The following is a 17,501-nucleotide window of genomic DNA, read 5'->3' on the forward strand; positions in this document are numbered from 1 at the left end:
TTAGACAACAGAATGCCAACTCAATACAGCTGACAGGCTTCTGACCTTTAGAACAATACAAAGTCCCCTAGCGTGAACACATACATCTTCAAACATACATTCTAGATTCAATTAACCTTCAATCCCCAATTCTAGCCAGACGGACTGTCTCCGACACCCGCTCTTAACCTGCAGAACACAATAAAAGGTATTTCACAAGCTGGTTCCACTTAGCATTTCAAAAGCCGGTGTCCTTGCATTGAATGTCCCTCTCCTGTGTAACAGATGTCAAGTAGAAACACTTTAATATCTCAAGATCCATGACACTTACTGAATCCACCTAATTGTGTGTTTTGGAAGGGACTGTGCCCGTGCCTCCTACCGACAGACTATGGGCCAGAAGATACTGGAGACCCGGGACAAGCTGGTATTGAGATAAAGTAATGTAATGCTACAGCCCTTCTCCCCCACCCCTCCCCCTTGTTTCTGTGCCTAATTGTGTAGATTCATGACACATAGACAATGGAGACTGGACTGGAGAGGGGAGACGTCTCTCCGCAGGGGGTATTGAGGCTGCCTGATCACCATAATCTCATTCGGTTTATCTGTAGCCCGTTACAATGTTCAAATGTTCATTTCCCATTGGTTGTTCCTTGTCCCCCTCTCCTCTTAGACAAGGCTAAGGGGAGTGTCCCTAACTGTGTGTAAAACTGTATGTTCTGGATTTAATAAACAGTTTAAGCTCTGCATGTTTAACCCTCAACACCTGTGTGGATTGTCTCGTGATTGAGGGGTTAAGGGCTGGTTATGGCGACTCCGCGGGCTGCGGGTGCGTTTGGAGGACAGGAGACATAGGTCTGGCGGATGTGCCCACCTGGGTTATCTGAGATCCGTCACAGTGGTGGCAGCAGTGGGACGTCTCCTGCAGTCCAGGACATCCAAACCACCACCAGGATTCAAGATCTGGGCAGCCGCCGAGGAGCGATACAGGGACCAGCCAGCATGAGAGCAGAGTTCGGGAGGAGGCTGCAAGGCATGCAGAAGAAACATCAGGGACCAGCGACGGAGCGCACCATGCTCGGCTGGGAGGATGTGATCCGCCAATCAGGGGAAGATCCTTCCCTCCTCCACAGAGATGTACTGGACGGAGTACCGTGCGCGAGAGGTGTTCCCGAGGGAACGACCGCGAGATGAATGGAAGAGGGAGCTTGGAAGATTGGTCCAGGAGGAAATGAGGCTGGACGCCAGCTACAGAGCCCTCCGGTGGTTCGCGGCTCAACTGTGGCCAAGTACAGCAGATGGCAGCACGACAGAAGGCGTTGGCTGCGGCGGCGTGGGGCTGCTCCATCAAAAAATGTACGGAGACCCAGACTTTGGGAGTAATGAGGAGTGGCAGCTGAAAAACATCCCCACACTATTTTTTTTTTATGAATGAATTCGCTCTGAATTGCCAAAACCGACAATTCATTATAGCCGCAAGTCCGGTTTTAAAATACTTTTTTTCCTTTCAGAAATTACATTTTGTGCAGGGACAGTTCTATGTACGGGAAACATGCGCTATTTCACATGCTAACTTTACACCCCCCCCCCCGGTACGAAATTTAAAAGAATATTTCACTTTTATTGTTTCACTTTTAGCATTATTAAATTCACTGCTCCCGAAAAAACGGCCGTTTTTAAAACTTTTTTTGCATTGATACATGTTTCCTGGGACAGGACCCGGGTCCCCAAACACTTTTTAGGACAATAAATTGCATATTAGCCTTTAAAATTAGCACTTTAGATTTCAAATGTTCGAGTCCCATAGACTTTAACAGGGTTCTAAAGTTCACACGAACATTTGGTGTGTTCGCAAGTTCTGGTGCGAACCGAACAGGGGGTGTTCGGCTCATCCCTACTAAGAATATGTCTCATACATACTAGGGGGAGTACAACTGGAGGAATCAATGGGGATGGAGAATCTGGGGGAGTCTATGGTGGAGAAGGATCTGGAGAAGTCAATGGTGGAGAAGGATCTGGGGAAGTCAAAGGTGGAGAAGGATCTGGTGGAGTCAATGGTGGAGAAGGATCTGGGGGAGTCCATGGTGGAGAAGGATCTGGGGGAGTCCATGGTGTTGAAGGATCTGGGGGAGTCTATGGTGGAGAAGGATCTGGGGGAGTCAATTGTGGAGAAGGATCTGGGGAAGTCAAAGGTGGAGAAGGATCTGGGGGAGTCAATTGTGGAGAAGGATCTGGGGAAGTCAAAGGTGGAGAAGGATCTGGTGGAGTCAATGGTGGAGAAGGATCTGGGGGAGTCCATGGTGGAGAAGGATCTGGGGGAGTCCATGGTGTTGAAGGATCTGGGGGAGTCAATGGTGGAGAAGGATCTGGGGGAGTCAATTGTGGAGAAGGATCTTGAGAAGTCAATTGTGGAGAAGGATCTGGGGGAGTCAATGGTGGAGAAGGATCTGGGGGAGTCAATGGTGGAGAAGGATCTGGGGGAGTCAATGGTGGAGAAGGATCTGGGGAAGTCAATGGTGGAGAAGGATCTTGAGAAGTCAATGGTGGAGAAGGATCTGGGGGAGTCAATGGTGGAGAAGGATCTGGGGGAGTCCATGGTGGAGAAGGATCTGGGGGAGTCAATGGTGGAGAAGGATGAAGGATCTGGGGGAGTCCATGGTGGAGAAGGATCTGGGGGAGTCCATGGTGGAGAAGGATCTGGGGTTCTGGTAGAGGTTGGGCCTGCTGAGTGTTGTGGTCCATCTGTCACCCTGCTCAGCCAGGCATACAGTTCTCATTGACCCTCAGGTAGAAAACCAGTCCTTGAACTTTGTTTGATCTCCATGTATAAATACATAAGGGGGGATATGATCTCCATGTATAAATACATAAGGGGGGATATGATTTCCATGTATAAATACATAAGGGGGGGTATGATCTCCATGTATAAATACATCAGGGGGGGGATATGATCTCCATGTATAAATACATAAGGGGGATATGATCTCCATGTATAAATACATAAGGGGGATATGATCTCCATGTATAAATACATAAGGGGGGATATGATCTCCATGTATAAATACATAAGGGGGGATATGATCTCCATGTATAAATACATAAGGGGGGATATGATCTCCATGTATAAATACATAAGGGGGGATATGATCTCCATGTATAAATACATAAGGAGGGAAATTATCTCAATGTATAATACATAAGGGGGATATGATCTCCATGTATAAATACATAAGGGGGGATATGATATCCATGTATAAATACATAAGGGGGGATATGATCTCCATGTATAAATACATAAGGGGGGATATGATTTCCATGTATAAATACATAAGGGGGGATATGATCTCCATGTATAAATACATAAGGGGGGATATGATCTCCATGTATAAATACATAAGGGGGGATATGATCTCCATGTATAAATACATAAGGGGGGATATGATCTCCATGTATAAATACATAAGGGGGGATATGATTTCCATGTATAAATACATAAGGGGAATATGATCTCCGTGTATAAATACATAAGGGGGGATATGATTTCCATGTATAAATACATAAGGGGGGGCTGTGGCCTCTTACCTGCCTGAAGACCTACTTCCTACTTACCTCATTTTACATGTGAATACATTTAGAATGTTTATTTGACCTCTTTGTATCATGGCGGAGGTCACACATGGAGCTGTGTTTGCTTTGGGGTGGACATTATTACTATAGAGATCCTAAACCAGATGTAGGATTGGTGACTTACCTGTATGAGAAGGATGAAGGTGACTGCTGACATCAGGATGACATTGTGAGTTGGACACCCCGAAGAGCCGACCGCCATCTTTACACCCTGGAATATATGGACACAGGTGACACCTAAGCCTAAAGAAGTCCTCCACATTAAATCACAATACATAACCAGGTATCGATGAAGCACCCTGGTGTTTAGGCAATGGGGGGATGTAGCACCCTGGTGTTTAGGCAATGGGGGGATGTAGCACCCTGGTGTTTAGGCAATGGGGGGATGAAGCGCCCTGGTGTTTAGGCAATGGGGGGATGTAGCACCCTGGGCCCGGATTCAGATAGAGATACAACGGCGTATCTCCCGATACGCCATCGTATCTCTGAGTCCGGCCGTCGTATCTATGCGACTGATTCATAGAATCAGGTTCCGCATAGATCTCCCTAAGATCCGACAGGTGTAAGTGACTTACACCGTCGGATCTTAGGCTGCAATTCCAGGCTGGCCGCTAGGTGGCGCTTCCGTTTGTATACGCGAGGAATATGCAAATGAGGAGTTATGCCGATTCAGAAACGAACGCCCGCCCGTTGCTTTTTTTTACATCGTTTGCGTTCGGCTTTTTCCGGCGGATAGTTACCCCTGCTAAATGCGGCGTATCCTATGTTAAGTATGGCCGTCGTTCCCAGGTCGAATTTTGAATTTTCTACGTCGTTTGCGTAAGTCGTTCGCGAATACGGATGGCCGTAATTTACGTTCACGTCGAAACCAATGACGTCCTAGCGACGTTGTAATGGACCTATGAACTATTCTGCCTACAAAGGACTGCATGACTTGTTACAATTGGATTTACCACATTATATTCTGCGCTCAAAGGGTTAATTGTAGAGTGACTTTTTCACTGCTAAATGCTAATTGACTCTCTGTTGTGTATTACCAGTTAACAGCCTCCTGTCAGGTGTATGCTAACGTGATGATCTATGAGTGTGTATTGTTCTAAAGGTTAATTGAATTCTATTGAGAAAGGAATGTGCCTGGCCAGGTCATGTTAAGTGGATCTCGGTGCCGGAACGTCTAGAGACTGATTGATTCAAGGAGATGTCATTATTTCAAAGTATCTGTATTGAAGCCCCCCCACTGTGTGAGGAGGGGGGCGGAGATTGTCATTGTTCCTGTAACAGTTGTAAGCACATATAAGCTAGGTGAAATGTGCCATTAAACAGTCTTGTTTGACCCTTCAAATGCAGCCTCGTCTCGTTCTTGAAAGGGGGACTCTCTCTCTCTGGATCTCGTGGATGGGGATACCGGCGGTACTTGCATATCGCAGCTTGCCAGGGAAAAGGCTGATGCCCTCTCACTAGCCCGGGTAGCCGTTACATTGGTTGGCAGCAGCGGGATGGTCCTTTTATCCAAAGAGCAAGTTCTGAATGGAGTTGCAGTACGCCAGGCTGAAAAGATCCACACTAAAAGATCTATTGGAGAGTCATGGTAGGAGCGCCAGCAACAGACCACTGAGGGAGCTGATAGCTGACCTGCTGGAGCTGGACGAAATGGATGGATCCATGGAAGGAACTGAGCCCCTTGCACCGGTCAGCGAGGAAGATGTAATTACTGGTATTGTACAACGGAGATTATCCTTGTATCCAGAAACGTCCGTGGAAATAATAAACTAGCTGTTCCGGGAAGCAAGGGAGGAGATACAAACTAAGAGGGGACAAGAACTGGAACTGGTAAGAGCGAGACAGCCCATTACACATGCAGTTCCTACCCCCCCACCCGCTGCTACAGGAAAGAAAATACTGTTCACTGCATTTAAAGCTTTTGTAGAAAGTGAGGAGGAAATTGATGGATATTTGGCGGACTTTGAGAGGCAGTGCTCACTACACCAGGTACCACCAGACCAATGGGTCACTATTTTGTCTGGGAAATTGGCGGGCAAAGCCAATGAAGCCTTTCGGGCTCTCACTCCAGAGGATATTTTACAATATCAGCAAGTTAAAAAGGCACTGCTAACCCAATACGCTGTAACTCCAGAAGCCTACCGCCGTCGCTTCCGGGAGTCCAAGAAGGGGGCTGTGGACTCCCACATGGAATGGGCCAACCAGTTACAAAAGGTGGCATCCCTTTGGGTCCAAGGGTGCAAGGCCAACACCAGGGAGGAAGTATTGCAGCTTGTAACGGAACTATGAACTATTCTGCCTACAGAGGACTGCATGACTTGTTACTGAGCTCAAAGGGTTAACTGTAGAGTGACTTTTTCACTGCTAAATGCTAATTGACGCTCTGTTGTGTATTACCAGTTAACAGCCTCCTGTCAGGTGTATGCTAACGTGATGATCTGTGAGTGTATTGTTCTAAAGGTTAATTGAATTCTATTGAGAAAGGAATGTGCCCGGCCAGGTCATGTTAAGTGGATTTCGGTGCCGGAACGTCTAGAGACTGATTGATTCAAGGAGATGTCATTATTTCAAAGCATGTGTATTGAAGCTCCCCCTGTGTGAGGAGGGGGGGGGCGGAGATTGTCATTGTCCCTGTAAGTTGTTGTAACCACATATAAGCGAAGTAAAATGTCCCATTAAAGCAGTCTGGTTTGACCCTTCAACGTAGCCTTGTCTCGTTCGTGAAGGGGAACCCTCTCTCTCTCTCTGGATCTATTGGACGGGGATACCGGCGGTACTTGCATATCGCAGCTTGCCAGGGAAAAGGACTTCTCCAACGGCTGAGACCCTCTCCCTAGCTGGGTAGCCGTTACATTGGTTGGCAGCGGTGGGATGGTCCTTTTATCCAAAGAGCAAGTTCTGAATGGAGTCGCAGTACGCCAGGCTGAAAAGATCCACACTGAAAGATCTATTGGAGATTCGTGGTAGGAGCGCCAGCAACAGACCACGGAGGGAGCTGATAGCTGACCTGCTGGAGCTGGACGAAATGTATGGATCCATGGAAGGAAATGAGCCCCTTGCACCGGTCAACGAAGAAGATGTAATTACTGGGATTGTACAGCGGAGATTATCCTTGTATCCAGAAACGTCCGTGGAACTAATAAACCAGCTGTTCTGGGAAGCAAGGGAGGAGATACAAACAAAGAGGGGACAAGAACTGGAACTGGTAAGAGCGAGACAGCCCATTACACATGCAGTTCCTACCCCCCCCCCCCCACCTGCTGCTACAGGAAAGAAAATACCGTTCACTGCATTTAAAGCTTTTGTAGAAAGTGAGGAGGAAATCGATGGATATTTGGCGGATTTTGAGAGGCAGTGCTCACTACACCAGGTACCACCAGACCAATGGGTCACTATTTTGTCTGGGAAATTGTTGGGCAAAGCCAATGAAGCCTTTCGGGCTCTCGCTCCAGAGGATATTTTACAATATCAGCAAGTTAAAAAGGCGCTGCTAACCCGATATGCCTTAACGCCAGAAGCCTACCGCCGGCGCTTCCGGGAGTCCAAGAAGAAGGCTGTGCACTCCCACATGGAATGGGCCAACCAGTTACAAAGGGTGGCATCCCTTTGGGTCCAAGGGTGCAAGGCCAACACCGGGGAGGAAGTATTGCAGCTGTTCCTAATGGAACATTTCTTCCAAGACCTGGCCGCAGACATACAAGACTGGGTACGAGATCGCCGGCCCGCTAACTTAAACTAGGCGGCTCGGCTAGCAGATGAGTACGCGGAGACAAGGAAAGTAAGCCAGGGTATTACGCGGCTGGCTCAGAAGGTAGAACCGCGTACTCCAACCGTCACCCTACGCCCAGAGTTTCGGGCTCCAGTCCCACCACGTCCTCAGGGGCCTAGCAACTACCCCCGGGATTCGCCTAGGGTGACGTGCCATCACTGCAGCGACACGGGACATATTGCTCGTTATTGCCCTTTGAGAGCTACAAATAACAACTGGAGACGCACAACACCCAACACAGAGGTCACTCCATCACGTCCCTCTGCGGCCCACTGCCTGGAGACCGAGGGGGGCCCTGAGGAATGTCTGGGAATTTGGTATGAGGCAGACCCAATACAAGCTGCCTCTCCGGATAACCGTCAGCATCACCGTCAGGAGGTACGGGTGAATGGACAAGTAGCACAAGGCCTAAGAGATTCCGGGACTACTATCACTCTGATTCAAAAACATCTGGTAAAGCCAGAGAACGTGTCCACTCGCACAGTTGCCGTCCGGGTCGCAGGGGGTGCTGTATTTCGCGTACCCACCACCCGGGTGCACTTAGACTGGGGAGCCGGGTCAGGAAAGACCACAGTTGGTATCATGGACAACCTACCTGCCGAGGTGGTGCTGGGCAACGACATTGGCCCTCTGACTTTGGCTTATTTACCTACACCTGCTGCTGCTTGTCCCGGGACCACCCGCGTTGCTGGAATCAACCCGCTTGCTGCTGAGAACCGGGTAAGACTACCTTCCCCGACATGTACTGTAGATCCGGCACAATATCAAAGTCTAAAATGGGAATGTGACAAGTTGGCCAGCGAGAAATCAGAGATGCAACGACACTATGTCATGTATTATGAGATGTCCCGTGGCTTGAACATTGAAATACACAAACAGGCGGAAATTGTCAAAAGATTAAATGGGATTTGCATCCAGGTGGTGCCTTATCTGTCCCAAGAGCATCAGCAACAGGTTTTGGGAGCCATTGAGAGAGCAAAGCAAGTGACTGTTCCAGAACTGAATTCTATTATTCACCGTCACCATCAGCTACCGACCTGGTAAGCCAATGGGAATGCCGACGGACTGTCCAGGCAAACCGAACTTTTACCTTAACAGCAGACCGGACATCCCCAAGTTGACCCGAAAAGGATCAATCCGGGACTGCCGGAGTGTTCCACAAAAGGGGAGTAGTGTAACGGACCTATGAACTATTCTGCCTACAAAGGACTGCATGACTTGTTACAATTGGATTAACCACATTATATTCTGCGCTCAAAGGGTTAATTGTAGAGTGACTTTTTCACTGCTAAATGCTAATTGACTCTCTGTTGTGTATTACCAGTTAACAGCCTCCTTCCAGGTGTATGCTAACGTGATCATCTGTGAGTGTGTATTGTTCTAAAGGTTAATTGAATTCTATTGAGAAAGGAATGTGCCTGGCCAGGTCATGTTAAGTGAATCTCGGTGCCGGAACGTCTAGAGACTGATTGATTCAAGGAGATGTCATTATTTCAAAGTATCTGTATTGAAGCCCCCCCACTGTGTGAGGAGGGGGGCGGAGATTGTCATTGTTCCTGTAACAGTTGTAAGCACATATAAGCTAGGTGAAATGTGCCATTAAACAGTCTTGTTTGACCCTTCAAACATAGCCTCGTCTCGTTCTTGAAAGGGGGACTCTCTCTCTCTCTGGATCTCGTGGATGGGGATACCGGCGGTACTTGCATATCGCAGCTTGCCAGGGAAAAGGACGTCTCCAACGGCTGATACCCTCTCACTAGCCCGGGTAGCCGTTTCAGACGTCATTTGGAGCAATGCACGCAGTGCGCAGTTCGTTTGGCGCGGGGACGCGCCTGATTTAAATTCTACATGCCCCCTAGCCGTGGAATTTGAATTCCACCGGGGGATTTACGATTTGCTTTCTGAATTAAGCAATTGCCTCTAAAACTTGTGCCGGCGTAACGTAAATAAGATAGGTTACACGGATCCGCTAACCTATCTGAATCTAGCCCAAGTGTTTAGGCAATGGGGGATGTAGCACCCTGGGGGTAGATTCAGATAGATTAGCGGATCTTTAGATCCGCGTAATCTATCTGATTTACGATCCGCCGGCGCAAGTTTGAGAGGCTAGTGCTGTATTCAGAAAGCACTTACCTCAAAACTTGCGGCGGGATATCATAAATCCCCCGGCGGAATTCAAATTCCGCGGCTAGGGGGAGTGTAGTGTTTAAATCAGGCGCGTCCACGCGCTGATTTAACTGCGCATGCGCCGCCGGCTAAATTTCCCAGCGTGCATTGCTCAAAATGACGTCGCTAGGATGTCATTGGTTTCGGCGTGAACGTAAATTACGTCCATCCGTATTCGCGAACGACTTACGCAAACGACGTAAAAATTCAAAACTCGGTGCGGGAACGACGGCCATACTTAACATAGGATACGCCGCCTATAGCAAGTCACTTACACCTGTCGGATCTTAGGGAGATCTATGCGTAACCTGATTCTATGAATCAGCCGCATAGATCCGACCGTCGGATCTCAGAGATACGACGGCGTATCAGGAGATACGCCGTCGTATCTCTATCTGAATCTCCCCCCTGGTGTTTAGGCAATGGGGGATGTAGCACCCTGGTGTTTAGGCATGAGGGTGTAACACCCTGGTGTTTAGGCAGGGGGGTGTAGCACCCTGGTGTTTAGGCAATGGGGGCATGTAGCATCCTGGAGTTTAGGCAGGGGGGGTGTAGCACTCTGGTGTTTAGGTGGGGGGGGTGTAGCACCCTGGTGTTTAGGCAGGGGGGATGTAGCACCCTGGTGTTTAGGCAATGGGGGGATGTAGCATCCTGGTGTTTAGGCGGGGGGTAGCACCCTGGTGTTTAGGCAATGGGGGGATGTACCACCATGGTGTTTAGGCAGGGGGATGTAGAACCCTGGTGTTTAGGCAATGGGGGATGTAGCACCCTGGTGTTTAGGCAGGGGGGGTGTAACACCCTGGTGTTTAGGCAGGGGGGGTGTAACACTCTGGTGTTTAGGCAATGGGGGCATGTAGCATCCTGGAGTTTAGGCAGGGGGGGTGTAGCACTCTGGTGTTTAGGTGGGGGGTGTAGCACCCTGGTGTTTAGGCAGGGGGGATGTAGCACCCTGGTGTTTAGGAAATGGAGGGATGTCGCACCCTGGTGTTTAGGCAGGGGGGTGTAACACCCTGGTGTTTAGGCAGGGGGGATGTAGCGCCCTGGTGTTTAGGCAATGGGGGCATGTAGCATCCTGGAGTTTAGGCAGGGGGGGTGTAGCACTCTGGTGTTTAGGTGGGGGGTGTAGCACCCTGGTGTTTAGGCAGGGGGGATGTAGCACCCTGGTGTTTAGGAAATGGAGGGAGGTTGCACCCTGGTGTTTAGGCAGGGGGGGTGTAACACCCTGGTGTTTAGGCAGGGGGGATGTAGCGCCCTGGTGTTTAGGCAATGGGGGGATGTAGCATCCTGGTGTTTAGGCGGGGGGGTAGCACCCTGGTGTTTAGGCAATGGGGGGATGTACCACCATGGTATTTAGGCAGGGGCGTGTAGCGCCCTGGTGTTTAGGCTTGGTTGCTAGTAAATTTAGTTTGCCAGGCGGTAGTTGCCCTGGTTAATTGTTAGTAGATCCAGTGATTCTTCTCTAGTTCTGGACTTGCTGCACCATCTCTCTTCTGTCGCTAGGTGGCGTTATGCTGGTGACATTAGATAGACAAGGGCTTAGCAAGGTCAGGTTATGAATGGATGGGGTGTCTCAGCCAATTAGCAGGCGTTTCTTTAGCCCCTTGGCCTGCTGGCAAAGCATATTTATTTGGGTGGAGTCAGGTGATCAGGGTTCTGTGCCACCTGTACGGCTGTCTAGGTGGACGTGTGTTATGCTGCCGCGGGCTGCTAGACCAGAATCCCGGGACATCTGGCAGCTAGGCTGTCTGAGGGACTATCCAGAAGCAGGAAAAGCAGCACAGGGTTGGCACTGCAGCATTGGAGTCAGTTGTGGTCGGAGGTAGCCAGGAGTTTGGGCACTTTGGGGGTGTGGCACACTGAAGGTGGAAGTTTGGTCTCTTTTGGGGTGTGGCACACTGAAGGCGGAAGTTTGGTCTCTTTTGGGGTGTGGCACACTGAAGGTGGAAGTTTGGTCTCTTTTGGGGTGTGGCACACTGAAGGCGGAAGTTTGGTCTCTTTTGGGGTGTGGCACACTGAAGGCGGAAGTTTGGTCTCTTTTGGGGTGTGGCACACTAAAGGCGGAAGTTTGGTCTCTTTTGGGGTGTGGCACACTGAAGGCGGAAGTTTGGTCTCTTTTGGGGTGTGGCACACTGAAGGCGGAAGTTTGGTCTCTTGGGGTGTGGCATATAAGGCACTTATATGGACTGAACTTTTGGCACAATATTTTTGTAGCAGAATGTCTGACCTCTTCCAGTCTAATGAGAACCTTCAAGGCCAAAGATAGCTGACATCCTTCAATATGTGATGGGGTGAGCACATGGACCATAGGGGGAGTACATGGACCATAGGGGTGAGTACATGGACCATAGGGTGAGTACATGGACAATAGGGGGGAGTACATGGACCATAGGGGTGAGTACATGGACCATAGGGGTGAGTACATGGACCATAGGGTGAGTACATGGACAATAGGGGGTAGTACATGGACCACAGGGGGAGTACATGGACCATAGGGGGAGTACATGGACCATAGGGCGAGTACATGGACCATAGGGTGAGTACATGGTCCATAAGGTGGGTACATGGCCCATAGGGGAAGTACATGGACCATAGGGGGAGTACATGGACCATAGGGCGAGTACATGGACCATAGGGCGAGTACATGGTCCATAGGGTGGGTACATGGCCCATAGGGGAAGTACATGGACCATAGGGGGAGTACATGGACCATAGGGCGAGTACATGGACCATAGGGGGAGTACATGGACCATAGGGGTGAGTACATGGACCATAGGGGGGAGTACATGGACCATAGGGGGAGTACACAGACTATAGGGGGAGTACATGGACCATAAGGTGAGTACATGGACCATAGGGGGAGTACATGGACCATAGGGGGGAGTAGATAGACCATAAGGTTTAAGTACATGGACCATAGAGGGAGTACATGGACCTTAGGGGTGAGTACATGGACCATAGGGGGAGTTCATGGACCATAGGGGGAGTACATGGACCATAGGGGGGAGTACATGGACCATAGGGGGAGTACATGGACTATAGGGGTGAGGACATGGACCATAGGGGTGAGTACATGGACCATAGGGTGAGTACACAGACCATAGGGGGAGTACATGGACCATAGGGTGAGTACATGGACCATAGGGGGAGTACATGGACCATAGGGGGGAGTAGATAGACCATAAGGTTTAAGTACATGGACCATAGAGGGAGTACATGGACCTTAGGGGGGAGTTCATGGACCATAGGGGGAGTTCATGGACCATAGGGGGAGTACATGGACCATAGGTGGGAGTACATGGACCATAGGGGGAGTACATGGACTATAGGGGTGAGGACATGGACCATAGGGGTGAGTACATGGACCATAGGGTGAGTACACAGACCATAGGGGGAGTACATGGACCATAGGGTGAGTACATGGACCATAGGGGGAGTACATGGACCATAGGGGGGAGTAGATAGACCATAAGGTTTAAGTACATGGACCATAGAGGGAGTACATGGACCTTAGGGGGGAGTTCATGGACCATAGGGGGAGTTCATGGACCATAGGGGGAGTACATGGACCATAGGGGGGAGTACATGGACCATAGGGGGGAGTACATGGACTATAGGGGTGAGCACATGGACCATAGGGGTGAGTACGTGGACCATAGGGTGAGTATATGGACCATAGGGGGAGTACATGGACCATAGGGGGGAGTACATGGACTATAGGGGTGAGGACATGGATTGAAAACTGGCTACAAGGGCGAGTTCAGAGGTTGGTGATAAATGGGGAGTACTCGGAATGGTCGGGGGTGGGTAATGGGGTCCCCCAGGGTTCTGTGCTGGGACCAATCCTGTTTAATTTGTTCATAAATGACCTGGAGGAGGGGTAAGCAGTGCAATCTCTGTATTTGCAGACGATACTAAGCTAAGCAGGACAATAACCTTAGAAGGAGATCTGAACAAATTAATGGGGGGGGGGGCAACTACATGGCAAATGAGGTTCAATGTAGAAAAATGTAAAATAATGTATTTGGTTGGTAAAAATATGAATGCAATCTATACACTGGGGGAGAACCTCTGGGGGGATCTAGGATGGAAAAGGACCTGGGGGTCCTAGTAGATGATAGGCTCAGGTGTGGGGAGGGAGGAGCTCAGGTATGAGGGAGGGAGGAGCTCAGGTATGGGAGAGGAGGAGCTCAGGTATGGGGGGAGAACCTCTGGTGGTCCTAGTAGATGATTGGCTCAGCAATGACAAGCTGCTGCTAACAAAGCAAACAGAATATTGGCAATAAAAAGGGAACAACTCCAGAGATAAAAGGATAATTCTCCCCTCTACAAGACTCTGGTCCGGCCGCACCTGGAGCATGCCGTCCAGTTCTGGGCTCCAGTCCTCAGGAAGGATGTACTGGAAATGGAGAGAGTAGAAAAAAGGACAACAAAGCTAATAAAGGGTGTGGAGGAGTAATGGAGGATATAAGTGATGAGGAAAGGTTGTTCTCTCTGGAGAAGAGACGGGGGAGGGGAGGGGATTTCACAAATACCGGACCGGTGACCCCCCAATAGGGAGAAAACTTTTTCACGGAAGGGAGTTTAACCACTTAAGCCCCGGACCAATATGCTGGCTAAAGACCCAAGGTGTTTTTACAGTTCGGGACTGCGTCGCTTTAACTGACAATTGCGCGGTCGTGCGACGTGGCTCCCAAACAAAATTGGCGTCCTTTTTTCCCCACAAATAGAGCTTTCTTTTGGTGGTATTTGATCACATCTGCGGTTTTTAGTTTTTGCGCTATAAACAAAAATAGAGCGACAATTTTGAAAAAAATATCCCCCAAAAACATATATAATTTTTTTTTCCTCCGTTTAGGCCGATACGTATTCTTCTACCTATTTTTGGTAAAAAAAAATCGCAATAATCGTTTATCGGTTGGTTTGCGCTAAATTTATAGCGTTTACAAAATAGGGGATAGTTTTATTGCATTTTTATTTTTTTATTATTTTTACTACTAATGGCGGCGATCAGCGATTTTTTTTTGTGACTGCGACATTATGGCGGACACTTCAGACAATTTTGACACATTTTTGGGACAATTGTCATTTTCACAGCAAAAAATGCATTTAAATTGCATTCTTTATTGTGAAAATGACAGTTGCAGTTTGGGAGTTAACCACAGGGGGCGCTGTAGGAGTTAGGGTTCACTTTGTGAGTGTTTACAACTGTAGGGGGGTGTAGCTGTAGGTGTGACGTCATCGATCGTGTCTCCCCTATAAAGGGGGTGACGCGATCGATACGCCGCCACAGTGAAGCACGGGGAAGCCGTGTTTACACACGGCTCTCCCCGTTCTTCAGCTCCGGGGACCGATCGCCGCACTCGAGCGCCGATCGGGTCCGCAGGACCCACGATCCCGGAGCTTCGGACCGGGTCGCGGGAGCGCACCACGGGCGCGCGCCCGTGACCCACGGCTGGGTACAAGTACAGGACGTATATATACGTGCTTGTGCCCAGCCGTGCCATTCTGCCGACGTATATGTGCAGGAGGCGGTCCTTAAGTGGTTAACAAGACACGCGGCCATTCATAAAAATTTGAAGAAAAGAGGTTTAACCTTAAACTATGTAGAGGGTTCTTTACTGTAAGAGCGGCAAGGATGTGGAATTCCCTTCCACAGGCGGTGGTCTCAGCGGGGGAGGGGCATCAATGGTTTCAAGAAACTATTAGATAATCACCTGAGTGACCCCAACATACAGAGATATACAAAGTAATACTGACATCCAATCACACACAGAGGTTGGAATTGATCCTCACCTTCTATGTAACTATGTGACCTGACCTCACCCGAATATATAGGCTCTCCCAATAGGCCAAGGGATTCAACAAGATCCCTGCCCATTGGCTGAGATACCCCATGTACCCATAACCTGACCTTGAGTTCTCCTCCTCAATCTAATACCTCCAAGTTCCTGGCCACCTGGTGGTAGAAGAGGAAAGTACAACCAGGCCAAACTTAGACCCCTTTCACACTGAGCTATTGCTATTGCGCTAAAAAAAGCACCTGCAAACCGACCTGAAAAAGCCGCTGTTGTTTCTCTAGTGTGAAAGCCGTCTGGGCTTTCATACTGGAGCAGTGCGCTGGCAGGACGGAAAACAAGTCCTGCTAGCCGCATCTTTGGAGCGGTGTGTATACCCCTCCTCCACCGCTCCTGCCTACTAAAATAATTGGGACACTGCAGCATACCGCTGGCAAAGTGCCTCTGCAGAGGCGCTTTGCGGTGGTTTTTAACCCTTTTTCGGCCGCTAGCGGGGGGTAAAACCACCCCGCTAGAGGCCAAATAGTGTTGCGAAATTAGCAGCAAAGCACCGCTAAAAATTGTGGTGCTTTGCCGCCACCGCACCTCCCGCACCAGTGTGAAAGGGGCCTTAGGGAGAAGTTAATGGATCCCTAGTAATTAACTACAATAGCTACTCCTGATGAGAAATCTGGCGAGGAATTCCCTGACTAAACTCCAGGGCGCTACATTTCACTTCTATTTAAAGGGATTTGCAGCTTCTATTGTTGTGATTGTCCTGAAATCATGAAGGAGCTGTTTGGGAGATTTGGATCTCGGAAAGTTCCCCTATTTCTGTTTCACAATAAAACATTGTTGTCTGTGTGTCTATCTCCCTCCCTATGCGGTCTGTCACCTGACGTCACTCATATTACAGATTTGCACCACGACTGACCAATTAGTTGAAATGACCCATTTTTCCTGATGCAGCGTCTCCCGGCAAAAGGAATGTGACAAGCAACCAATCAGCAGAGCACATTCCAGGTGTTGTTTGGGGACAATTCTCCATTCACAGCTTATGGAAGATGATATATTGAGGTAGGTATGTACTTGTTGAGATCAGCACACAATATGCTGCAAACACTTCCTGAGAACATCATAACTGCCCACTGACTCTCCCTGCAAGCCTGATTTTACCTTTCAGCTGAGGTGTACCAGAAGAATATTTCATGTAATCAGCTATGGGAGGAATACGGGAGTGAATGGTGTTCTTCTATATTTGTCATTCACTATAAATCCCTGGCTGAGATGCCTGCAGTGCGCTCAGTGCAGTCTGTGTATTGCGGGATACAGAGAAATGGATTGCTGGGACTTGTAGTTACTCACCGTCCTGAAGAGCGTCCTCTACTGTAGAAGAAGTGTTGTTGGATGTGTATGAGGCCTGTAGTCTGGTCCTTGTCTGCACAGATATGACGCCTGTCCTTATAATAGACTGACATAGACAACTGCGAAATGTCAGCCGCACTTGTTTACCGCCAGCTGCCAGAATTATGCCGGATATCGCGTTACACGGGACAGGAACATCACACCGGTCATTTCATACAAGTTTATTCACAAACTCATTCAAGTCCATCCATATTGGGGAAGATTTACTAAAACTGGGGAGTTTAAAATCTGCAGCTCTGCGGAGAAACCAATCAGCTTCCAGGATTTTTAGTCAACGCTTCATTAAAAAGCTGATTGGCTACCATACAGAACTGCACAGATTCTGCAGTCTCCAGTTTTAGTAAATCTCCCCCATTGTTTGTTCTGGGCTCTGTACATCTCAAATACTATTTTCATCCTTTCATCCAGTGCTGCTGATCCCCAGAGGCCTCTTTGCTGCCACTTCCTGTCTGCAAGATTTTGTTCCCTTATTTACATTGAATGTCTGTTCAAAATAGTTAATATGCAAATACAGTGATACCTATTATAAGTAAGGTGCCAAATGTGATATTAAACAGCGCTCAGAAAAATAAGTGAAAATGTAAATCAACAAATATAATATTGGTACAGTGACATAGTGAAAAATAAATAAATAATCCACCCTCTAAGTGAGTCAATATATAAGTGTCCAAAAATCCGTGCAAAAATTGCATCAAAAAATACCAGGTTGGCAAATAAAGTCCATAAACTGCCTAAGTGAACAAAAAAAATATATATAAATA

General features: G+C 48.6%; 1 protein-coding gene across 1 annotated transcript in view; it reads right to left on the reverse strand.

Moving 5' to 3' along the window:
• LOC120921552 (erythroblast NAD(P)(+)--arginine ADP-ribosyltransferase-like) overlaps positions 1-16,788 on the reverse strand; it is a 31,582-nt gene extending 14,794 nt beyond the window's left edge. The window contains exons 1-2 of the mRNA XM_040334051.1: positions 16,681-16,788; positions 3,731-3,817 (exon numbers count right to left, since the gene is read on the reverse strand). Of these exons, the coding sequence (XP_040189985.1) occupies positions 3,731-3,808 (78 nt within the window). The 5' untranslated portion in view covers positions 3,809-3,817; positions 16,681-16,788. The remainder of the gene's footprint in view (positions 1-3,730; positions 3,818-16,680) is intronic.
• Between the last annotated feature and the right edge of the window lie 713 nt (positions 16,789-17,501).

The sequence above is a fragment of the Rana temporaria genome, assembly GCF_905171775.1.
Source record: "Rana temporaria chromosome 2 unlocalized genomic scaffold, aRanTem1.1 chr2d, whole genome shotgun sequence".
Classification (NCBI taxonomy): domain Eukaryota; kingdom Metazoa; phylum Chordata; class Amphibia; order Anura; family Ranidae; genus Rana; species Rana temporaria.